This window comes from Cetorhinus maximus, chromosome 3 (assembly GCF_964194155.1).
Source record: "Cetorhinus maximus chromosome 3, sCetMax3.hap1.1, whole genome shotgun sequence".
NCBI classification, from domain to species: domain Eukaryota; kingdom Metazoa; phylum Chordata; class Chondrichthyes; order Lamniformes; family Cetorhinidae; genus Cetorhinus; species Cetorhinus maximus.
The window spans coordinates 103,916,798-103,941,725 of NC_135881.1; the positions used below are offsets into that span (position 1 = coordinate 103,916,798).

The 24,928-nt window shown below is 44.3% G+C and overlaps 1 protein-coding gene across 1 annotated transcript in view; it reads right to left on the bottom strand.

Moving 5' to 3' along the window:
• Positions 1-24,928, bottom strand: part of LOC144678832 (uncharacterized) — a 330,763-nt gene that overhangs the window by 264,274 nt on the left and 41,561 nt on the right. Inside the window, exons 6-9 of the mRNA XM_078538787.1 lie at positions 23,614-23,667; positions 15,091-15,135; positions 8,517-8,543; positions 2,934-2,978 (exon numbers count right to left, since the gene is read on the bottom strand). Coding sequence (XP_078394913.1) covers positions 2,934-2,978; positions 8,517-8,543; positions 15,091-15,135; positions 23,614-23,667 — 171 coding nt within the window. The remainder of the gene's footprint in view (positions 1-2,933; positions 2,979-8,516; positions 8,544-15,090; positions 15,136-23,613; positions 23,668-24,928) is intronic.

Below are 24,928 nucleotides of genomic sequence, written 5' to 3' on the forward strand. Positions count from 1 at the left end.
GAATTCCCCTGCTCCTTCAATATTTGATGGAATTGCATTAAGAAAATGGATGTTAGCTCTGGTGCACATAGGACATTTTTCCAATTTCGGTACCCAGGGTCACAGCTAAATTATATTACATTATTTAGGCGCAGAGTAAAGTTCTCTGAACTCTAACCAACAATCTGCCTACAACTTCAGAATAATAATCACTACTTATTTTCAATTTTCATACAGACCATCCTTTGGCCTCTCTGTGACAGATTGTTAATATTGTGCCTATTGATGCCAAATTACGTGAAACTTTGAGATGTGAGCTTGCATCCACTGGAGCTGGGGGCGGAATTTTCCTGAATTGCACTAGGTGCGGTAACGGGTGGGTAAAATGGAGTCTTACCTGCCAATGAAAATGGCGGGTTTTTCACGCCGTATCTTCCCGAGCCCGCCACATTATTTATGCATTCCCGGGAAACACGCCATTATCATGGCAGGCGGGATCTCATTCTCCTGCTCGCCATCACCCCGCTGTTGCATCATGCTGGCTGCCATCTTTAAAAGGCAGCCGCCAGCAAAGCGCTCATCATCACCAGCTCACCACTGCTGCCCAGGAGACGTGATCAGCAAAGGAGAAAAATACTGCAGCCCTCCGCTTCAACGATGGGTCCCTCGAGCTGGATGCCATGGAGGCCCGCCGGGATGTGCTCTACCCCCCGCTCTGGCCGTAGGATGGGTAGCAACGTCACCAACCCGGACTGGGAGGCGGTGGTCAGCGTGGATGGCCCTGCAGAGGAGGACAGGTACCCAGTGCCGCAAAAGGATGAATGATCTCCTCCATTCCACCAGGGTAAGTCACTCTTTTCATCACTCCCAATTCACAAACCCATCACACATCCACAGGGCCCTCACTCACTGTCAGTGCAAGGAACAGCACCATTGACTCTTTCACACACACTGTCATTGTCCTCATCCCATCCATGGGACCACTCACCATCCTCACAGGCCAGGCAAACTTCTCAGCGGCCTGGCAGGCATCCTGCTTACACTCTCCCCATCTCTATCCATGCAGGACAAACTGACTCACAACAGGATGGAAAGGTCGCAGACAGGTGGAGGGATGCCAGAGAGCAAAATTCTAACAGAATTCGAAAACAGAGCCATCCAGCTGGCCGGCAATGACCGGGACCGGTCCTGTGCTGACGGTGAGGTCGGTGCTGCTCTACCAAGTGAGGATCCAGCAGTGCAACATCCATCAGACAACCATGCTGTGAGCGTTGTGTCCTCTTTCACAGGCCACTGCCATGCACTAATTATCTCCCCTTGCTTCCACAGGAACATCTGCCAAACAGCCGACAGAGTCCTGGGGCCTCCAATCAAGCTCCGAAGAAACCTCTGAAGAGGAATCTAAAGGCACCATCCCTGAAGACCCATCACAGCGCTCATCCACACCCTCCACCAGCGCAGAGATACACACCTCGGTGTGACCTAGCTTTAGAGTAGCCCCAGGATCACAATCTGGTGAGCACATCGCACTGTCTGATCCACAGCAGGTGGAGGCAGGGACTTCCCAGGTCCCTGGCACTCAGAGGATTGCTGGAGGCCAGAATGTTACTGAGTCCAAGTCAGATGAGGAGCCTCTGGACTCGGTCATGTTACAGATGCTGGAGCTGCAAAGGCAAGCTTGGGAACATGAGGATGGGATGTCCGCTACTCTCCTCAGATTACAAGGCACGATTGAGGAGTCCGTCCGTCTTCAGGCTGAGGGGATAGTGCCGGCATTGCAATGTACCGAGGTCAACACTGGCAGGATTGGGGTTGCCAGGGAGACCTCGGTCCAGGACGTCACTCCTGCACTGCTGCGCGGGCTTAACTCCGTCGCTGATACCATAGTTGGTCTCCAACAGTGTGTACGCAAGAGGGGTGCTGGGCAGCTCAATCTCACTCCAGCTACCTCTTCTGCACATGGAGTCAGCCAGAGGCCCTCGGACACCCATAGGGAGGGGGATCAGCAGGTGCACGCTCCAGAGCCATCCACCCAGGTGGCTCTAGGAGTGATCGGCCCATCTGACTCTCCTCTTCCTGTGGCCTCTGCAGATCCAGCTTCACAGGCTGAGGAGGGTGCCACTGCCACAAAGCAGGATGCTGAAAGCAGGCCGGGGCCCTCCAAGTTTTAGCCCTCCAGAGGATGACTGCCAAAGTCATCACAGACATGGCGTCACAGTCAGCAGGCTGCCTCCACGCATGCCACGTATCACACCCACCGCCAGTGGGCTTGGAACATTACGCCCTGGATTTCTCAGCATCCTTATAGCCAGTTCATAAAAAGACCTTGTGTCTTGATAAGATCTGAACCCAGATGCTTGAAGTGAAAGGCCAGTGTTTAATCCATTGTTACACATGGACTTCAAACGTTCTGAAAATACTGGCGTACGCAGACTGTCACTGGGTGGAAGTTTGAACTTTCACAGGGGTATAAAATAGCAGTAATGGATCAGGAGCCTGCTATACACCCTGCCCAATTTCCTTTTCCACTAATATCAAAATTGGGCTGGGCTCATCTGCTATGGGCTTATGTCCCCCACCTAAATTCTACCCATTATCCTCACATGACAAATTCTCGTTTTCAGTCATCCCCTCATAAGAGGTGATGATCAGAGGCTGGGAACTTCCTTTTGGCGAGCTAGGAGTACATTGCCTGGATAAAGGGAGAAAAAATAATTTTAAGAAGAAAATAAAAATGAAGTCAATTTTGTAGACGATGCTTAATCTTAGGGCAAAAATCACTGCATCATAGAAAGTACAATACAGAAGGAGACTGCTCCTGCTGCTGCTACCTTTTGAACTGGAGATTTTTACCTTAATCACATTTTCCTGCCCTTTCCCAATATCAATTTTTACATACAGAAAATGGAAGAAAAGCTTTAACTAAACTACAGGTATGTGGAAAGTATACATACACTTTCGCCTTTTGTTCCTGGGATCCCACATTCACCTTTACCGCCCTGCGGTGGGAATAATCATAAAACTGTCAGACAGGGTGTAATTGTGACAGATCTTGTATTAGTCAAACCAGCACCAAACCAAAATCTGAGTCCCTCTGACACAATACAGATAAAAATTCTAATTCTGTAAAATATGAACCTACCATCGAACAGGCAAATATTTAGTCCCTTGAACAATTAAGTCACTCTCTTGTTTCCATACGCTTATAATATTTTTAAAAGCTGCTAATGAAGAAGCTTTAGTTTTAATAAATATTCTACAAACTAGAAATATAGAAATACATTAAAGTTGCAACATAGAAACAGGTCATTCGGTCTATCTAGTTTATATAGGCATTTACTTTCCACGCGAGAAAATAGTTTTATATATAAGCCCATATTCCATGATCCCCATTTTCTTTATATATCTATCTAATGTAATCCTAAATGGTGATATCGGCTGGGATTCTACGCTCCCATCTCCCCTGGGACCAGACTGACAGGTGGAGGTATGTAAAATTGAGTAGATGGTGAGGGGCTGCCGTACCTGTTGCCCTACATGCCTCCACTGGTAGGTGTCAGACTGCCCACCCACCTTGGGTCAATTGAGGACCTTAAGTAGTCAATTAAATGGCAAGGCTGCCAGGTAAACCCTAGAAGCCTGACTGCACGCTCGGTAGTGGGGGGAGGGGGTCCCTCCTGTTCCACACCTGTGCCCAATGAAGGCATCCCCTAGTGGAAAGGTCTACCCAGCTTTTCCCTCCCTTCCCACCTCCCGATCACTACCTCCCCCCACCACCCCCCCCCCACCCCTCGTTGTCAGGACCTGTCTTACTGGTCACGGCAAGGGCACTCCACTTACCCAGTTATCCAGCCTCCTTCACTATTCCTTGTTGGGGACTGATTGAAGCCTCAGCAGTGGTCACCTTTTCTACTGGCACTGCTAGGACTGGAGAATTGTTGGTCATCTGATTGGAGTTACCCATATGTGGGCAAAAGCCACAAACTCAGGCTAAAACTCGGTTGTGGCTTCCCAGGCCGGTGGAGGCAGGTTACCCATGACTGGACATCAGCTGGTGGGTGGGGCCACTGCCCCTGCATAGACTTCAGCCCATAGATTCTACCTCAAACACTAACCCTGGAGGTGACAACTACCACCTCACAATCTTTTGTGTAAACAAGTTATTTGCTCTCTGTTCTAAACAATTTACATTTAATCTTGTATCCATGGTCTCTTCTTCTAGATTCCATTCACTACAATAACCAGTCTGCTGCTACATACCCTGTCCCATCCTTTCATATTGTTAAACATTTCTAGCATTTTGCCCCACAATCTACAGTGAAAATGAAAAAATCCCTGTAACTGGTCAGGAACCTGACTGCTGCAGGAGCTTGCTTTGCTGTGGCTGTTCAACTCAGCCACGACATTAGCATAGGAGACGATCATATAGTGATAATGTCACTGAACTAGTAATCCAGAGGCCCAGGCTAATGCCCTGGGGACATGGGTTCAAATCCCATTGAATTTAAATTCAATTAATTAATAGAAATCTGGAATATAGAGTAGTCTCTGTAATGGTGACCATGACAATTATCATCGATTGTCCTAAAAACCCATCTGGTTCACTAATAATCTTTAGGGAAAGAAACCTGTCATCTGGCCTACATGTGACTCCAATCCCACAGCAATGTGGTTGATTCTGAAATGGCCTAGCAAGTCACTCAGTTCAAAGGTAATTAGGGATAGGCAACAAATGCTGGTCTTGTCAGTGATGCCCACATCCCTTGAACTGCCAATTGCACTTAACAGTCACTTATGATGAATTGATGTCAACAATTACTGAACTGCCGTGATGTACACTATGGTGAGTTTGTACCCTTTCTGAATGTCAGCACTAACTCATCTCTTTCATCTCTCACAGGTCTTTCATAGATGACAGGGGGTCTGATGAGGAACCAGGCGGAAAAGTCCTCAGAAGAGGGTGAGCAGTCTGGACATACACTTTCACATGACTTCACATACACGTCCTGCTCCAGCACATATACACACACTTTGGTTTGTCCTGCATTAGACATAGCTATGGAGCAGCAACAGAAAATGTGTGTGCTTCTGACAGCGCTTCCAGAGGCAGACACAACCTTAGAGGGAGATTGGAAGAGTCCATCACTGGCATAAGTGCCATGGTGTTTCAGGCATTTGTACTGATGTTCGTCACTATGGAAAGAGTGGCCACCTACATGCAGAATCAGACACAGCAGAGCAGTGAATATATGCTAGCACAGACTGTTGGCCTCCAGACTCTGAATGCCAGTTTATACAGGATAGAGCAAAGCTTCATATTGGTGACTCCATGCCTCACTGGACATTGATAGGGAAGCTGGTGAAGAGGCAGTTGACATTGGAGACTCTTCCCAAGCTCCTTCCACTCCCCACAGCACCTTAAAGCACCTCCCTTTGCCCATTAAAATTCTTCTCTTTGTCTTCCTTTAATCTAATAAATCTATGCATAATTTTCCTTTTGTCCATGATAATTTAGTTCATCTTGCTCTCATCAACTTTAAGGTCCAACTCCTCACTGATATCCTTCTCTTTAGTGAAGACTGATGCAAAGTATTTTTAAATGCTACCACTATTTTTCGATCATTATGTACAAAATAACCACTTTACCTTTCAGGAATCTCATTTCACTGTGTCTTTTATTGATATACTTGTAAAATGTTTTACTGCTCCTTTTTTATTCATTCAAGGGATTGATTGCCCATCCCCAATTGCCCTTTTCAGAAGGCATATAAGAGTCAACCACATTGCTGTGGGTCTGGAGTCAAATATAGGCCAGACCAGTTAAGGATGGTAGGTTTCCTTTCCTAATTAACATTAGTGAGCCAGATGGGTTTTTATAACAATCGGCAATGGTTTCACAGTTATCAGTAGACTTTTAATTCCTGATTTTTATTGGATTCAGATTCCACCATCTTCCATGGTGAGATTCAAACCCGGGTCCCCAGAGAATTATTGCTGGGTTTCTGGATCACTGGTCTAGAGACAATACCACTACGCTACCGCATCCCCTATTAAAAAACTCTGCATTCTGGAATGCTAGAAGTGGGCTGTTATCACACCATTTTCGACTTGTGGACATTTATTGACAGTGCTATTTGGGGGTGTTTTGAGGAGGAGGAGTGTAGGTATTGAGCTACAAGTGGGCAGGGCTTAAGTCAGAAATGGACATGACATCGGCAGGAAGTGGGCATGTTTTTTTTTCAATATTCTTCCTCGTATTTCCTTTTCACTTTCGTTACCCCATTCCAAATCTCTTATTTTCCCATACTCTCTTTTTTTCCTCATCATTATTACTCAAAGTGATTATAGTTCCTATTCCTCAATTTCAATTTGTTTTTAATTTCTTTATTTATTCATGACATACTGAAACTAGCGGTTTCCTTTTTTAAAAAAAATGGAATATAGTTACTTTGCATTTTTGCTTTCTTATTTTAAAAAACTCACTACTGCTCTACAGTTCTGTGTACCAATTTCTCCTTCCATCTTACCTCAGCTAGCTCTCTGCTCATCTTCTGAAAATCTCTCCTAATCCAATCTTGTGCTCTAGTGTTGTATTGATATCCTCCCATTCTTGTTGGATTTTTAAAATGATCAGATTGTGGACATCGGTCCCAATGTGTTCACCAACATTTAGTTGATCAATTTGATATAATTCATTACTCATAACCAGACCTAGCAAAGCTCCCTTCCTTGTAGACATACTAACACACTGCCTCGGGGTGCCTGCATCCAGATACCTAAACTGGCTCTTGTCGATGCTTTAAAATTCCAGTCCACCTCCTTTAATTGGACTCAGTTAGGCTCTTAATGAGCTTGATTGGTCACTCTCCACTTGCAGGCGGGTAGCCCTGTCAGAACCAATCCCCCCTCTGTAAAAACAGCCCAAGGATGGATGGAGCCAGAAAACCAGTGTAATGGCTAGCATGGCTAATTTCCAGCTCTGCCCAGAGTCAGAAATCCAGACAATAGAGTCATTACAGCACAGAAGCATGCCATCTGGCCCATCAAGTCCATGCTGGCTCTGTGTAGAGCAATCCAATCAATCTCATTCCCCCGCTCGATCCCCATAGCGCTACAAGTTTATTTCCCCCAATTGTCCATCCAATTTCCTTTTGAAATCATTCATCATTTCTGCTTTCACCATGCTCACGGGCAATGAGTTCCTGGTCATTAGCATGAGCTGCGTAAAAAAGTTCATTCTTATATATACTCTTATATCTCTTGCCCAAAACCTTAAATCTGTGTCTCTGAATCCTTGTACTATCACCAGACAGGAACAACTTTACTTTGTCTATCTTATCTAAACCTATCATAATCTTGAACATCTCTATCAAATCTCACTTCCTTCTTTGCTCCAAGGAGAACAACCCTTGCTTCTCCGATCTACCCTTGTTGCTAAAATCCTTCATCTCTGGAATCATTCTGGTAAATCTCTTCTGCACCTGTCAAGGACCCTCACATCCTTCCAAAAGTGTGGTGACCAGAACTGGATGAAACATCTAGTTGTGGCATAATTGGAGCTTTATAAAGTTCCGGCATAATTTCTCTGCATTTGTACTCACTATCTCAATTTTTGAAGCTCAAGACCCCGTATGCTTTTCTTACTACTCTCTCAATATGTCCTACCACTTTCAAAGATCTTTGCACATAAAACACGGATCTCTCTATTCCTGCACACTCTTTAGAACTCTGCCATTACATCTATATTGCCTCTCTCTATCCCTTCTACTAAAGTCAAACAGCCATCAGAAAATTAAATTAATTCTAGTGGGTAGTTACGTCATTTATGCTGAAGTAATGCAAATTCAAATTAATAAACTTAGTGAGCATAATTATAATGGTTGCCAATTTATGAATCAAGGTGTTATGCAAATTAAATTACATAATTGCTGCAATTAAAGGGTAAATGGGTCACTTTGGCATGAAATCATAGAACAAAGAGGGAACAGGTATTTAAACTCTAAAAAGCTAATCACATTAAGTGAATCGCTTTTTCCACCTTCCTAAAAGCAGCTGAAAAACTTAATATTGTTTTGTATCTTGGGCCATCTTCTTGTAACACATTTTTTCAGTACTATTTAAGGTAAGGTTAAATTTATATAACTCTGTTTCCCAACCATTCACATGAGGCATGGGCCTCACATGCCCATGCAATAATATATATGATTTTTTAAAATTTAGTATTTAGTAATGAAATTAAATATTTGTCTGGCTTGTGCCTTGTCAGAAAGCGTATAACAACACTGAACTGTTTGGCTGAGCTCTCTCCTAAGTATCAACTTCGAAGTGTAAACATTTAACTGGGAATTATTCCCTACCCTGATTTAAGAAGCAAAATTAAAGGGAGGCCTCACCCACAAACAGTCTTTGTTTACTTAGGTTACTTCATAAGAATGCCTTTTGCAGGTAGTTCAAAGTTGTCTGAACTTCTGTTTGACATATATATGGAGGCATGCAACAGTAAAAATACCAATTTAGTCAACAGCATTATACTTTACCTTGTATCCTTTGAAGCCAGCTGCACCCTATTGGAAATATAAAAAGATAAAAATGATTTATGCCACAAAGCCAAAATGGTTCTTGTAAGATTAGAGCTAATATGTACTAAGTATAAATCTATGGGCTGTGGTTAATGCACAGCATTGCTAATTCTCACGTTTCAGTTGTGGAGATCAAGGAGGATAGAAGGGAACATGGGTCACAGTGGCCAGGAAACTTTTAAACCCACATAACATGGAAGTCCTGCCAAATTTACAGGCAGGACCGCATCCAAATTATTTTTCTCTGATTCGTGGCAGGCAGCCAGATTGAGAGGCTGACGTTCTGACAGGTGGGCAGGCCAATGCTGATTGGCTACAGCTGGAGCGAAGAGGAGAGGGGAGAGATTGTGGAAGGTAGGTTGGGAGGCTTCATGGATCAGAGGAGTTGGGGGGAGATCAGAGGGCAGTGGAAGAATCGTCGGGTTGCAGGGGTGTTGGTGGGGAACGGGGAAAACAAGGGTTGATTGCAGCATCACTCAGTGTTGACGAATCACAAAGCAGAATATTTTAAGGAGTCTAGGTGAAACAATCTTAATCCCATCCTGCCCCTACTCTTCTCCTGCCCATCCTGGGGGCTTTAAAGTTCCCCCAAAGATTATTGCACTATGTGCTCTGACCAGAAATACGTAGCATAGATTATGATTGTAAAAGTTGACCTTTGAAGCCTTCAAAAATCTCTCCAAAAACGGGGTTTTTTGCCCATTATAAAATGTGAACCCCCAATGTGTGTGTGGGTAAGTCACCATTTTGAAATACAAAAACAAAACATAACAGCGGTAACTCATATTAAATTAATGCGGCCCTGTTTATCAAATGAATTAATTCTACAAAGATACCTTTACCCATAATCAAAGCATTTTAAAACTGGTCAAATCCATTGCTTCCAGCATCCAATGCAAAGAGTTCATCAAATTCATTCTGTGTTACTTGGCAATTGCATCATCATAAGGATCACACTCTGGATCAGATGTGGCACTTTCGGTTTCATAATCATCCCTCCACAACAAATTATCTCTTCATCCATTGAATTGAAAATTCTGCATCTTTTGAAAGATCTGATGACACCATGTGCATTTGATGGCGAAACCGCAAAAAACCTAATGTGGGACATTTTTCCACTGTTTGTGAAGGTTTTTTCTTCGCCAACCATCCACTTATTCCAATCAGTGCAAACACGATCCTTGAATTGCCTGTTGAGGCACACATCCAAAGGTTGAACTAAGGACTTTAGACCCCCTGGTATAACAGCAATTTGGGTGTTATTTCTTCATAGGCGCCTCTTGATCTCATCGGTTACATAGGACCTGAACATCTCCCATGCTAATAAGCTGCGTTCTTTGCAGGGATCACCGAGACGCCTATTCCACAAATTATCAATCCACAACTTCACTCCATCCTCATCTATCCAGCTGTTGTCATGGACATGTACAAAAACTCCTGCACAGAAATTGACTTTCAATATGGGGGAGAATTTTCTCCCCGTCGGGCGGGCTGGGTGGGAGCGGGCACGGGCGGGTGTGGGCAGGCGTGCCGCCATTTTGCTTGGGCAGGCCAATTAAGGCCCACTCAGAGTGACGCGCACCCGGAAGCACCACGAACCTGTGCGGGCGGGGGGAGGAGGGAGAGTCGAGACCTGAAATCTCCCTGAGGCACGGAGCTGCCTCAGGGAGATTAATTTGATTGTGAAAAATTGAAAAAAGAATTTAAAAAATTATTCAGACATGTCCCCTCATGTGACAGTGTCACATGAGCTGGGACATGTCTATGAATTTTAATGAAAGTTTTTATTAAAATTATAAACCCTTCACGAAACCTCATCCCGCCCGTGGATGAGGTTCCATGAAAAATGCAAAGGCCGCCTGGGCTCTTCGCCTGCCCGCCCGCCAACCTTAAGCCCTGATAAGTGTTTCAATTAGTTGATAAATGGCCTTAATAGGCCTTTGACAGTTCGGCGAGCGTACAGCCGACTCCGGTGCACGCCCGCCAAACTGAAGATTGGAATGACGCCAGGTGACGTCAGGATGCACGCCCGACGTCACCACGTGTCGCTTTACCCGTCAGCATGCAGGGCCCGCCCCCACGTGCCGACCAGGAGATTTTGCCCATGGTTTTATATTTGAAAATCACCACAGGCTGTAATTTTATGCTGCTGACCATGCAGGCTTAATAGCACCTTGAATCTTGTCTTCTCATTTCATGTGGGTTTCACTAGGGCTGTTTTCAAATCTTTCCACTTCACAGTTCGGCTGCTGGGCATATCGAAATTCATGGGTGTTTCATCCATGTTGCTGATGTGGCCTAATGGGTACATATGTTTTTGCTGCTGTCTGAATCGATGAAAACTGTTAATTTTGCCATCAAGGTCTTTTGGTGGCCTCTGAGTGATCTTAGTTTTCTGCCACCACACGAGACATTTACGTTCCATAAAACACCAACTAGCTGTTCATTTGAAATCTTTGCTGCAATCAGGGTTTGATTTGGTCCACTCCAGTATGTATATAGGCATTACATTTCTGGTGACGATGTAACCATTCTGACAATTTTCAAGGACCAATTTTGATACAAGCTTCTCAAGATCAGGCCAGTGGCTGGTCCCTGACCCCATGGAGCATTTGGTCTTGGGCATCTTCTTCAAGCCGGATTCCTTTTCCTTCCATTCTCGCACCAATTTTTGACTAACACTGAATTCACCCGCCACAGCCCAGTTATTTGAGAGTTAGCAAATGTTACAACTTTTCGTTTGAAATCAGCTTCATACCTCATGTGTTTTGCCGGAAGACTCATTTCTCTTCATTGTTTTCCATGTGCAATTTGCTCTGTGTGGGCATGTCTTAAACTCCCACACATCTTTGCAACAAAGCCCATATCACCAATTTAATCCCTCGAACCCAGTTATAAGGCACTGGCAAGTAAAACATCCATTTTTGCGGTGAAAAATTGAGGCAGACTACTAATGTTATACTTAAATAAAATCATGGCTTAACTACATCAAGTTGGCTTTCCCACCCCTCCAACACATCCCTTGATTCTCTTAATGCCCAAAAATCTATTGATCTCAGTCTTGAATATACTCACTGAATGAATTCCAAAAATTCACAACACCCGAGTGAAAACATTTCTCCTCATCTCAGACCTATATAGCCGAGTCCTTATCCTTAATGGATGATTCCTTATTCTTCCTTCTCAAAATCCATCTCTTCATAATTCTACATATCAGCTGCTCAGTCTACTGAACTATTTTGGTCCTCCTGAAGTTGGTTGCACTCTTGTTTGCACCTTATTACATTCTGCATATTTGTATCTTCCACAAATTTGATATTATATCCCTTTTTTTTAGCTCCAAGCCCTGAATCCTGGAGGATTCTGCTCCATACATCCTTCCAGTCCAAACACCCGTTCCCCTTTAAACGGCTTTCTGCCAAATACTGCCAAATGCATTTTCATACCATGTACCTTCATTTTATCAGCACCTTCTATTTCGCACCTACTGTACTTTCTTTATCAATACGTTCATTATCTCTTCAAAAATCTCTATCAATCACACTATCTAAATAATCAATTATTTAACCGATTACTGGCTCAAACCAAACTAAAATCAAATGACCAAACAAAAGGCAGACAGTTCCAAGTATTGAACAGCTAAATTCATATCAAAATACAATACAATGAATAAGTACAATGAATAAGTAGCGATTGAGTTCTTCCTAATTATTCCTTCAGAGGTTAAGATCCATACTCTACTGATCTTTGCACTGCAATGGTCACATGCTGCTCAACACTGTTTGAATCACTTTTAGTTAGCCTTACCTATTTATCAAAATACTAGTTCTTCAGCTCTTTAGCAGCCAACACTAAAGTCTGTTAGCAGTGGCTATGGAAGATGAAAAGCTAACCTACCATAAATCATAGCAAATAAGTCGACCAGGTGTATAAGACAACCCCATTTTTCTGGCCCCAGGAGTCATGCTTTTGCATGTACTCAGCGTATAAATTGACCACTCCCCCATCCCACCCACCGTCCCCACCACCCCACCCTTTCAGTTATGTCATGCTATGCTCAATGCTGTGGATGCTCATTCGATGAGTATATTCAAGGCTGAGATCAATAGATTTTTGGGCACTAAGGGAATCAAGGGATGTGTTGATCTGGTGGGAAAGTGAATGTGATGTAGTTAAGCCATGATTTTACTGAAGGGTGAAGAAGGCTCAAATGGTCATATGGCTCACTCCTACTCCTATTTCATATGTTCTTGGGAGAGGAAATGTAAACTAAATGTGTTAACAAGCGCAAAGGAGCAGCAAAACATAGAGGTCCAGATAAGTTGGGCAAACTGGAAAAAATTGTTTTAGATTTCATTAGTGGGGGATACAGCTCAATAGCAAAAAAAGCTAATGCTGCATTTGTAAATAGAATAATTTAACAGTAGCATAATCAATGATCTAACTAGGTTGGGGAACACTTACCAGAGGTAAAATGACAAAAAGAAGATTAATCTGTCCCCTGGAGGTCCCCAACATCACAAGTGCCAGTCTTCAGCCAATTTGATTCACTCCGCGTGATATCAAGAAATGGCTGAAGACACTGGATACTGCAAAGGCTATGGGCCCTGCTAATATTCCGGCAATAATACTGGAGACTTGTACTCCAGAACTTGTCACGCCCCTAGCCAGGCTGTTCCATTACAACTACAACACTGGCATCTACACGGCAATATGGAAAATTGCCCAGGTATACCCTGTACCCAAAAAGCAGGACAAATCCAACCTAGCCAATTACTGCCCCATCAGTCTACTTTCAATCATCAGTAAAGTGATGGAAGGGGTCATCAATAGTGCTATCAAGTGGCACTTGCTCAGCAATAACCTGCTCACTGATGCTCAATTTGGGTTCCGCCAGGGCCACTGAGTTCTTGACCTCGTTATAGCCTTGGCTGAAACATGGACAAAAGAGCTCAACTCCAGAGGTGAGGTGAGAGTGACTGCCTTTGACATCAAGGCAGCATTTGATTAAGTGTGGCATCAAGGAGCCCTAGCAAAACTGGAGTCAATGGAAATCAGGGGGGAAACTCTCCGTTGGCTGGAGTCATACCTAGCACAAAGGAAGACGGTTGTGGTTATTGGAGGACAATCATCTCAGTTCCAGGATATCACATCTACAAGGCACTGCAGGAGTTCCTCAGGGCAGTGTCCTAGGCCCAACCATCTTCAGCTGCTTCAACAATGACTTTCCCTCCATCATAAGATCAGAAGTTCATTGATGATTGCACAATGTTGAGCACCATTCGCGACTCCTCAGATACTGAAGCAGTCCATGTCCAAATGCAGCAAGACAATATCCAGGCTTGGGCTGATAAGTGGCAGGAAACATTAGCGCCACACAAGTGCCAGACAATGACCATCTCCAACAAGAAAGAATCTAACCATTGTCCCTTGACACTCTATGGTATTATCATCACTGAATCCCCCACTATCAACATCCTGGGGGTTACAATTGACCAGAAACTGAACTGGACTAGCCATATAAATACTGTGGCTACTCACCTCCTGACTCTCCAAAGCCTGTCCACCATCTACAAGGCACAAGTCAGGGGTGTGATGGAATACTCCCCACTTGACTGGATGAGTGCAGCTCCATCAACACTCAAGGAGCTCGACACCATCCAGGGCAAAGTAGCCCACTTGATTGGCACCCCATCCACAAGCATTCAATCCCTCCACTACCGACATGCAGTGGTAGCAGTGTGTACCATTTACAAGATGCAGCACTCAACTCAACAAGTCTCCTTAGACAGGACCTTCTAAACCCACAGCTGCTACCATCTAGAAGGACAGCAGACACATGGGTACACCACCATTTGGACCTTCCCCTCCAAGCCACTCGCCATCCTGACTTGGAAATATATCACTGTTCCTTGGTGGGCCAAAATCCTGGAATTCCCTCCCTAAAAGCACTGTGGGTATACCTACACCACATGGACTGCAGTGGTTCAAGAAGGCAGCTCATCACCACCTTTTCAAGGGCAATTAGGGATGGGCACATGGCCTGGCCAGTGATGTTCACATCCCATGAAAGAATAACGAAAAAGTTCTAGTATGGTAGCTTGTTACTGCAGCTGTTAACCCTCAACTGTTTCAGACAGCTCGGAACTGGCAGATCCCAGTTATACTGCCCACTTTACATGTTCTATATTCAGAGAATCCAGAGTAATTTTAATGTTAGTGAAGAGCCAGTGGAAAATTGGTTGTTTGGTAATTTTAAAAGATTCAAAGCATAGTTTAAAAGATTCTCAGATGGTTTGACTATATTTATAGAGTGCTGGTATGAAGCTGAAGCAGCACAAGAATGTTTTATGGGAATGACCTTACACCAATTAAACCTAATTTGAGCAACTTTGTATCAGACATATACTGCATTTTTGCATTGAATCAAAGCCAGAACAACTTCAGATTGAAACGATATCTTCACTACACCTGGGCCTATAAACACGTAATTAATAAATTAAATTCACCCAGGAACACTAAGTGTACTCACCTTTTTACCAGAGATTCCAGGCTCTCCTTTTAAACCACGTTGTCCCTATAAACAAAGAATCAAAAATAATAATTCACCACATTTTTATAGCTTTCATAAGGCTTTGAATTTGAAATGTTTATTGCACAATAAAATCATAATATTTGCCATATATTCTAATCGGGGACTGTTAATTCTGAACAATTGGACAAGTGGCAAGTCCAGCAAAATTAAAAACAGAAGCAAATTCTCATTGACCAGGAGGGGCAATGTAGAGCATTGGCTGGCTAAACTTCTTAGGAAGGAAAATATCATTGGGCAGAATCTTCGGCTTGGCAGGCGGGGGCGGGGCCCGCTCGCTGAGGCGTAAAATAACGCATGGTGACGTAGGGCGTGCGCCCCGATGTCACCGCGCGTCATTCAGATTTTCAGTTCGGCGGGCGCGCATCCAATTCAGCTGCGTGCCCACTGAACTGTCAAAGGCCTATTAAGGCCAGTTAACTATCAATTGAAACAATTAACTGAGCTGCCCGTCCAACCTTAAGGTTGGCGGGCAGGCGAAGAACCCAGGCGACCTTCGCATATATCATGAAACCTCATCCGCGAGCAGGATGACGTTTCATGAAGGTTTTTAAAGTCTTGTAAAAATTTTTAGTAAAATTAATAGACATGTCCCAGCTCATGTGACAGTTTCCCATGAGGGGAAATGTCTTAAAAAATTTTTTTTCTTTCATTAAATTTTTTTGAACTTAATCTAATCTCCCTGAGGCAGCTCAGCGCTTCCAGGCTGCGTCACACTGTGCGGGCCTTAACTGGCCCACCCACGTAAAATGGCGGCGCCCAACCAATCACGGGCGGCGATCGGTTGCGCACACGGCTGCACCCACTCCCGTCCAATTCCCTCGACGGGGAGAAAATTCTCCCCACTATTTAGTGGCCTTCACAGTCTCTATTGTCTCTGTTACTCTGAATCTACTTTCACCACCTTGCAACATCACAGCACAGACATGCCCACTGCCAAAGTTCAAGAATTTGAATTCCTCCTCATCCACATGAAGCAATGTGCCATGGTCTTCTTAAATCTTGTTTCTCAGTATATATTAACATGCTTCTGTGTTTCATTACTTACTCAAAAAATTCAGTTCACAATAGAAGGCAGCAGTCAGCAACAGGAGAAAAGGAAGCCTCATAAGGAGCCTCAGCCACTTCAAGGAGAAAGCCCACCTTGTATAAGGAAACCAAATCCTGGAAGTTGCAGGAGATGAAAAAACTACAGGCAGGTGCACAATGTCATCTGTATCCCAAGACTACTTCCAGTAACATCCTATCTGAAGGACTTTCAGATAATAGACTCGTGTGGAAACAGTTATGAGAAAAAGTTATTGCTCATGAAATAAAAGGGACAGCAGCAACATGGATACAAAATTGGCTGAAAAATAGAAAGCAGAGTGTAATGATCAATGGATATTTTTCAGGCTGGAGGAAGGTTTGTAGTGGAATTCCCCAGGGGTCGGATTGGGGCCTTTGCTTTTCTTGATAAATATTAATGATCTAGATCTTGGCGTGCAAGGGACTATTTCAAAGTTTGCAGATGATACGAAGCTTGGGAGTGTTGTAAACTGCAAAGAGGACTGCATTGAACTTTAAAAGGCGCCACATTATAGGAAGGATGTAAACACGTTGGGGAGAGTGCAGAAGAGGTTTACAAGAATGGTTCCGGGGATGCGAAACTTCAGTTACGAAGATAGATTGGAGAAATTGGGACTGTTCTCCTTGGGGAGAAGAGGGCTAAAAGGAGATTTGATAGAGATGTTCAAAATCATGAGGGGAATGGACACAGTAGATAGGGAGAAGCTGTTCCCACTCGTAAAAGGATCAAGAATGAGAAGGCACAGATTTAAAGTGATTTGCAAAAGAAGTAAATGTGATGTGAGAAAAAACTTTCTCACAAATAAGTGGTTCAGGTCTGGAATGCACTGCCTGGAAGTGTGGTGGAGGCAAGATCAATGGAGGCATTAGATGATTATTTGAATAGAAACAATGTGAGGGTGTATGGGGAAAAAGCAAGGCAATGGCACTAGGTCATAATGCTCATTTGGAGAGCCGGAGCAGACGCGATGGGCCAAATGGCCTCCTTCTGTGCCATTAAAATTCTGTGATTCTGAATATTTCCAGGAACAATTAAATGATTGCCAATGCCACAACATTATCATTCTAAATTGACTTGGCTCCTGCAGTTGCATTCAAACGGGTTTGGCAGACCAGCTGCTATGATTCTCACTAGCCTCTTTAGCCATGTGCAAATGCCCTGGACTTGGATTTCACTCCACTTTGGGTGCGATCTTATTTCTCAGCCATTATTTTCTTCACACCGACTAGAGAAAGAAATAAAGGAAAAGAACAAGAAAAGTGGGGACAATTTAACTTTTTAACTTTACGCGTGGTGTAAAAAGCATGATATTGGATTAGCTTCCTGTTAAACACCTTTCCAGATAAAGAAAATTGGGAGATTTGTGTTAAGGGCAGACAGTTCAATATCACTACTGCCAAAAGTTAAAATTAACCCCTATGACAGCACGCATGCTTCCACCTACAATATCCTACATATATAAAACTTCTGATCTTGACCATGTCTCTGAAGGACGTGATGGTAAAGTACAGCAGCTCCCTCAAAGAAGGGAGATGCTGGGAAAATGAAAAACTCACCCTGAATTTCCCTTGTGCTCCTCTAATATAACACTTATATTACAGTACTGGTTTCAGAGGCAGCCATGTAACATTACTGAATTTGATTGAATGGCTGCCACTCAGGCTGAAATTTTGCCTTGGCAATGGACAGGTTGAACTCAACACTCTGAAAGATGCAGATCTTCTTTACACCAGGAGAGTCAATGGACAGAGTGATAATTTCACAAAGGTGGCTTTGTAGCAATTCTTCACATGCAGTTAATCCATTGTACAGGATTTTACCGTGCACTTAGGGACCCCGCTATCTGGACTAAATGGGGGTCCCGAGCCAACAGCAGGGCAGGCCCAACAATTTTACAGAAGGAGGCCTCATAGTTGGCTGCCTCCAGGTTCGCCATCCAATTAAGGGCAGCAGGCAGGATGTAGATGCTGCTGGCCCAATCAGAGAGTTGGTGTCCCTGAAGCCTCAGCAACCCTACTGGGAGAGGTGGGCACTGCTGAGGAGGCCAGGAATCAAGAAGGCATGTCAATATGGAGGCACCCTTGGAGAGGTAAGGGAAAAATTTTAAATCAGAAACACCAAGCATGCAGGCCCTTCTGGATGGCACACTGGGGCCATGGGGACAGCCATCCCTCCCTGCAGCTCTCTTTTTGGGGCTTGCAGCTGCAGGGAGGCTGCTCCTATGCATTTTCCAACAGGCCAGGAAAATCACCTTTAATAGGGCCTTTAATTTTTTTTTTTATTCATTCATGGGATGTGGGCTTCGCTGGCTGGGCCAGCATTTATTGCCCATCCCTAGTTGCCCTTGAGAAGGTGGTGGCGAGCTGCCTTCTTGAACCGCTGCAGTCCAAGTGGTGTAGATACACCCACAGTGCTGTTAGGAAGGGAGTTTCAGGATTTTGGCCCAGAGATAGTGAAGGAACGGCGATATATTTCCAAGTCAGGACAGTGAGTGACTTGGAGGGGAGCTTCTAGGCGGTGGTGTTCCCATCTGTCTGCTGCCCTTGTCCTTCTAGATGGTAGTGGTTGTGGGTTTGGAAGGTGCTGTCTAGGCAGCCTTGGTGAATTCCTGCAGTGCATCTTGTAGATTGTACACACTGCTGCTACTGTGGGTCGGTGGTGGAGGGAGTGAACGTTTGTGGATGTGGTGCCAATCAAGTGGGCTGCTTTGTCCTAGACGATGTCCAGCTTCTTCAGTGTTGTAGGAACTGCACTCATCTAGGCAAGTGAGGAGTCTTCCATCACACTCCTGACTAATGCCTTGTACATGGTGGACAGGCTTTGGGGAGTCAAGAGGTGGGTTACTCACCGCACAATTCCTAGCCTCTGATCTACTCTTCCAGCCATAATGTTTATATGGCTAGTCCAATTCAGTTTCTGGTCAATGGTAACCCCGAGGATGTTGATAGTGGAGGATTAGTGATGGTAATGTCATTGACCATCAAGGGGAGATGGTTGGATTTTCCCTTGTTGGAGATGGTCATTGCCTGACACTTGTGTGGTGCGGACGTTACTTGACACTTGTCAGCCCAAGCCGGGATATTGTCCAGGCCTTGCTGCATTTGCACATGGACTGCTTCAGTATCTGAGGAGTCACGAATGGTTCTGAACATTGTGCAATCATCGGCGAAATCCCCATTTCTGACCTTATGATGGAAGGAAGGACATTGATGAAGGAGCTGAAGATGGTTGAGCCTAGAACACTACCCTGAGGAACTCCTGCAGTGATGTCCTGGAACTGAGATGACTGACCTCCAACAACCACAACCATCTTCCTTTGTGCTAGGTATGACTCCGGCCAGCAGTGAGTTTGCCCCATTCCCATTGACTCCAGTTTTGCTAGGGCTCATTGATGTCACACTCAGCCAAATGCTGCCTTGACATCAAGGGCAGTCACTCTCACCTCATCTTGGCCATTCAGCTCTTTTGTCCATGTTTGAACCAAATGAGGTCAGAAGCTGAGTGGCCCTGGTGGAACCCAACCTGGGCATCAGGGAGCAGATTATTGCTAAGCAAGTGCCGCTTGATAGCACTGTTGATAACCCCTTCCATTACTTTACTGATGATCAAGAGTAGACTGATGGGCCAATAATTGGCCGGGTTGGATTTGTCCTGCTTTTTGTGTACAGTGCATACCTGGGCAATTTTCCACATAGCTGGACAGATGCCAGTGTTTTAGCTGTACTGGAACAGCTTGGCTGGGGGCGCGGCAAGTTCTGGAGCACAAGTCTTCAGTACTATTGCCAGAATATTGCCAGGGCCCATAGTCTTTGCAGTATCCAGTGCCTTCAGCCGTTTCTTGATATCACGTGGAGTGAATCGAGTTGGCTGAAGACTGGTATCTGTGATGCTGGGGACCTCCGGAGGAGGCTGAGATGGATCCTCCACTCGGCACTTCTGGCTGAAGATTTAAATCGGTTGCCCATTTCTTCAGTGGGCAGCCAATCCACATCCATCGTGCCACTGGGGAAACTTCCCGGTGGTGAGACTGTGTGGAGGAACCAACCCATTGCAGCTCCATGCTATTTTCCAGACACCCCACCCCCAACCCCTCTCCTCCCAGTCCCCCAGCCTGGAACCAGGAAAATCCTGCTCATAGCTTCTGGCATTCAGATCCATCCTTCAGTGTACACAGGAATATAAAAGAATATTATAGCCTATCGGTAAGGGCAAAATACTGTGGATGCTGAAGATCTGAAACGAACTCAGAAAATGCTGGAAAAACTCAGCAGGTCTAGCAGAATCTGAGGAGAGTGAAACGTTTTGAGTCTGTATGACCCTTCTTTAGAGCTAAAGAGAAGGAGAAATGTTTGAGGGGGGAGGTGGAGCAGGTGAAGCTAGATTGAAGGCCAGCAATAGGTGGGGACAAAGGAGAGATTGACAAAGATGTCATAAACTAAAGGTCAAAGGGAGTGTTAATGGTAGTGGTAAGGGCTAAAAAAGGTGCTGATAGTGGCATAAAAGTAAGGAAGCAGAATGTGATAATAGCAGAACAAATGTAAGCACTCTGTGAAAGAACAACATGGAACAAGTAACAGATGGCCCTTTGGGGGATGGGGTGGGGGGAGGGGGTGGCGGTGGGGGGAAAAGGATAGAAAATGGGATAAAACTATGAATAAATGAATAAAAATAAAAATAAGTGGATAAAAAATAAAAATGAATGCAGAAAAAAAGGGATTAATAAAAGGGGGTGAGGATGGAGGAGAGAGTTCATGATCTGAAGTTGTTGAACTCAATGTTAAGTCTGGAAGGCTGTAAGGTGCCTAGTCGGAAGATGAGGTGCTGTTCCTCCAGTTTGCGTTGGGCTTCACTGGAACATTGCAACAGGCCAAGGACAGACATGTGGGCATGAGAGCAGGGTGGAGTGTTGAAATGGCAAGCGACAGGAAGGTCTGGGTCATGCTTGCGGACTGACCAAAGGTGTTCCACAAAGCAGTCACCCAGTCTGCGTTTGTCTCCCCAGTGTAGAGGAGATCACATTGGGAGCAGCAGATGCAGTGGACCAATTGAAGGAGGTGCAAGTGAAACACTGCTTCACCTGAAAGGAGTGTTTGAGCCCTTGGAGGGCGAGGAGGGAGGAGGCAAGGGGGCAGATGTTACACCTTCTGCGATTGCACGGGAAGGTGCCGTGGGAAGGAGCTGAGGAGTTGGTGTGATGGAGGAGTGGACCAGGGTGCCCTGGAGGGAATGGTCCCTACAGAATGCTGTCACGGGGAATGAGGGGAAGATGTGTTTGGTGGTGGCATCATGCTGGAGTTGGCGGAAATGGCGGAGGCTGGTGGGGTGAAAAGTGGGGACAAGGGGGACCCTATCATGGTTCTGGGAGGGAGAGGAAGGTGTGAGGGCAGAGGCGCGGGAAATGGGTCGGACACGGCTGAGGGCCCTGTCAACCACCGTGGGGGGGAACCTCGGTTAAGGAAGAAGGAAGACTTGCCAGAAGCGCCGTTTTGGAAAGTGGCATCATCAGAACAGATGCGACAGGGGCGAAGAAACCAAGAGAATGGGATAGAGTCCTTACAGGAAGCAGGGTGTGAGGAGCTATAGTCCAAGTAGCTGTGGGAGTCGGGCTTGTAATGAATATTGGTGGACAGTCTATCACCAGAAACAGAGACAGAAAGGTCAAGGAAGGAAAGGGAAGTGTCGGAGATGGATGTCAGAGATGGATCATGTGAAGTTGATAGAGGGGTGGAAATTGGGAGCAAAATTGATAAATTTTTCTAGGTCCAGACAAGAGCATGAAGCAGCACCAAAATAGTCATAGATGTACTGAGAAAAGATTTATGGGAGTTGGCCTGAGTAGGACTGGAACAAGGAATGTTCCCCATACCCTTAAAGAGACTAGCATACCTGGGGCCCATGCGGACACCCATAGCCACACCTTTTAGGCTACAGCCTATCGGGTTAGTCTGAAAGCTTAGAGAATTATCAAACACCTCCATCTCAAATGCCTCCTACTGTTTCCTCCAATAGTAATTTTATCCAGCCATCTCTTGAATTTGCTGTCCACTTCCAGTTCCTGGCTGAGACACATTCACCACCTTCTACACAGAGTAATTAGATCTAAACTGTCTAATCATCTTTCCACTACTGAGTATGCATTCACATCACTTAGAGCAGAAATTTCCCCCCGTCGGAGGTGTTGTGCAGGGGCAAGCGTGAACCCGGTCGGCGTCCCCGGTCAGGGCCACGCCACCATTTTACAAAAGAGCGCAGAAATCTCCCTAAGGTACAGAGCTGCCTCAGGGAAATTAAGTTCGGAATGAAAGTTTTTATTAAAGACAGAGAAAAGGCTGGGGCATATTTATCAAATGTTTGAAAATTTTTCATTTAATTAATAAACCCTTCATGAAACCTCATCCTGCCCATGGATGAGGTTCCCTGAAAAATCTGAAGGCCACCTGGGCTCTTTGCCTGCCCGCCAACCTTAAGGTTGGGCAGGCAGCATTCTTAACAACTTTAATTACTTTCTTAATGGTCTTAATAGGCCTTTGGCAGTTTGGTGGGCGCACAGTCAAGTTGGCTGCGTGCCTGTTGAACTGAAAATCTAAATGACGCGTGGTGACGTCGGGACGCCCGCCCGACGTCACTGTGGGTCATTTTACGCGTCGGCAAGTGGACCCCGCCCCCACTCGCCAACCTGAAAATTCTTCCCTTGGAGTTTGTGACTGTATAGGCTATATTATTATTCCAAATTTATTTTTTAACTTTTAAAATTCGTTCCTGAGGCAGGAACCTGCCACACCTCCAGCCGCCTCTAGAATATTGTGATTGTCATCCACTCCTGATGTGTAGGCAGTTCTCCAAATACTGAAATCAGGTCCAACGTCAAACTTCAGACCTACCCATAGCAGTTTATATCCTAAGCCATCGTCTATGGAGTGCTTGTTCTATCATTTTCAAAACGCAGGAAGTTCATGTGAGGGTGCATGATATAACCAGCAAGCTAAAGTACACTAATGAAGGTTTTTGGAGGGTTTTCTTTTCACATTCTAGGCTTATTGTAAATTATTGTGATATTGAGCAAATGAAGGTACTTTCCATTTCAACAGGAGACAGTGATCAGAGAAGCTGAATGTCAAAAAAAAGTCTCAAATAGGAACTCTAAAATGTTACATTCCCCTTTGACTTTCCTTCTATTTTAATTAAATGATTGTAGTTCAGCTCTTGAGGAAGGTGAGACAAATTAAGAAATTATCAATCTTTTCCTTTGCATTAAAATATTTTACCACTTGTAGGGTGTAGTTTTGGCTTCATAAAGATCCAGGCTTTAGACAGTGTTCATTATTTGCCTTTACTTTGCATTTAATGGAAAATTGGAGATGAAATACATTACAGATAATGTATCTTTTCAGTACCTGTACTCCTTTTGCACCAGGGCTTCCATCTTTACCTCGATCTCCTTTTCTCCCCTAAATTAATATCCAGATGTTAGCACAGTATTTACTGAACAAAATTTAATCTATAGCATTTCAAACAAGGTGCACATGATATTAGCCACCTACCCTTAGGTAGATATTTTTCCTAACATAATTCACAAGAATGTGTCTGTCTTCACTTATGACAAATTGACATTTAGACTGCACTTTAGGGCAGCTCAGCAAGAGAATACACGTTCATGGTTTTTTTTCTTTCACAGGACATAGGCTTCACTGGCAAGGCCAACATTTATTGCCCATCCTTAATTGCCTTTGAACTGAGTGGCTTGCTAGGCTATTTCAGAGGGCAGTTAAGAGTCAACCACATTGTTATGGAGGTCAGATTTCCTCCTCTAAAGGGCATCAGTGAATCAGATGGGTTTTTTACAACAATACCTAGACTAGTTTTACATTCCAGATTTATTGATTGAGTTTAAATTCCACAAGCTCCAATGGTCGGATTTGACCCCATGCGCCAGAGCATTAGCCTGGGCCTCTGGATTAGCCTAGTGATATTACCACTACACCACCATGTGAAGGGTAGTGTTTAAGGCAAATGTCAAGAAGCATCCTTTCACATAGAGGTGATCAATAACTGCAGTGAGCTGTCAGAAGGGTGATGCACTGGATTGATTTAAGCAAATAGCTAGATGCTGTAATGAAAAGAAATTCAAGCTCTTATTCTGTTATTCGCCCAAACCAATCTTTTGACCTTCTGATTAGATGATCATAATATCCGAGAAAATATATGTTGAACTTGTATGCTAGTCCAGATTCCCTACCAATTCAAAGGCAAGAGGCAGAAAATCTGGCCCCAGTAAAAGTAAGCACTGTGATCCTAGCTAATAGGTACAATGCAGGCAAATTACTTCTACTTTAATTAACGACCTTCTTTATTTCATCCACTGTTTTGTGATTTCCCCAAGGAACCTACTTAATTATTATGAATGTGAAGGATCCTTATATTCTGCAATATGTTATTTAACTCATTTGTCCCTTTCTCTATCAAATATTACTTTCTTCAGCAAATCATTAAACTCAATATATAATGATATTTCTTATCATGTGACACTGAGGTGGCTAGGTTTCTATTTCTGCAAATACTTAAAGGTTTTATGTTTTACACAAGAATTGGCTCTGTCTGATTTTGCATTTAATGTAGCACTTGGCTTACCTGTGTTGCAACTGAACATAACATAACCATCCCAGAACATAATGATTTCTAATCAGTGCATAATAGAAATATCATTATGCC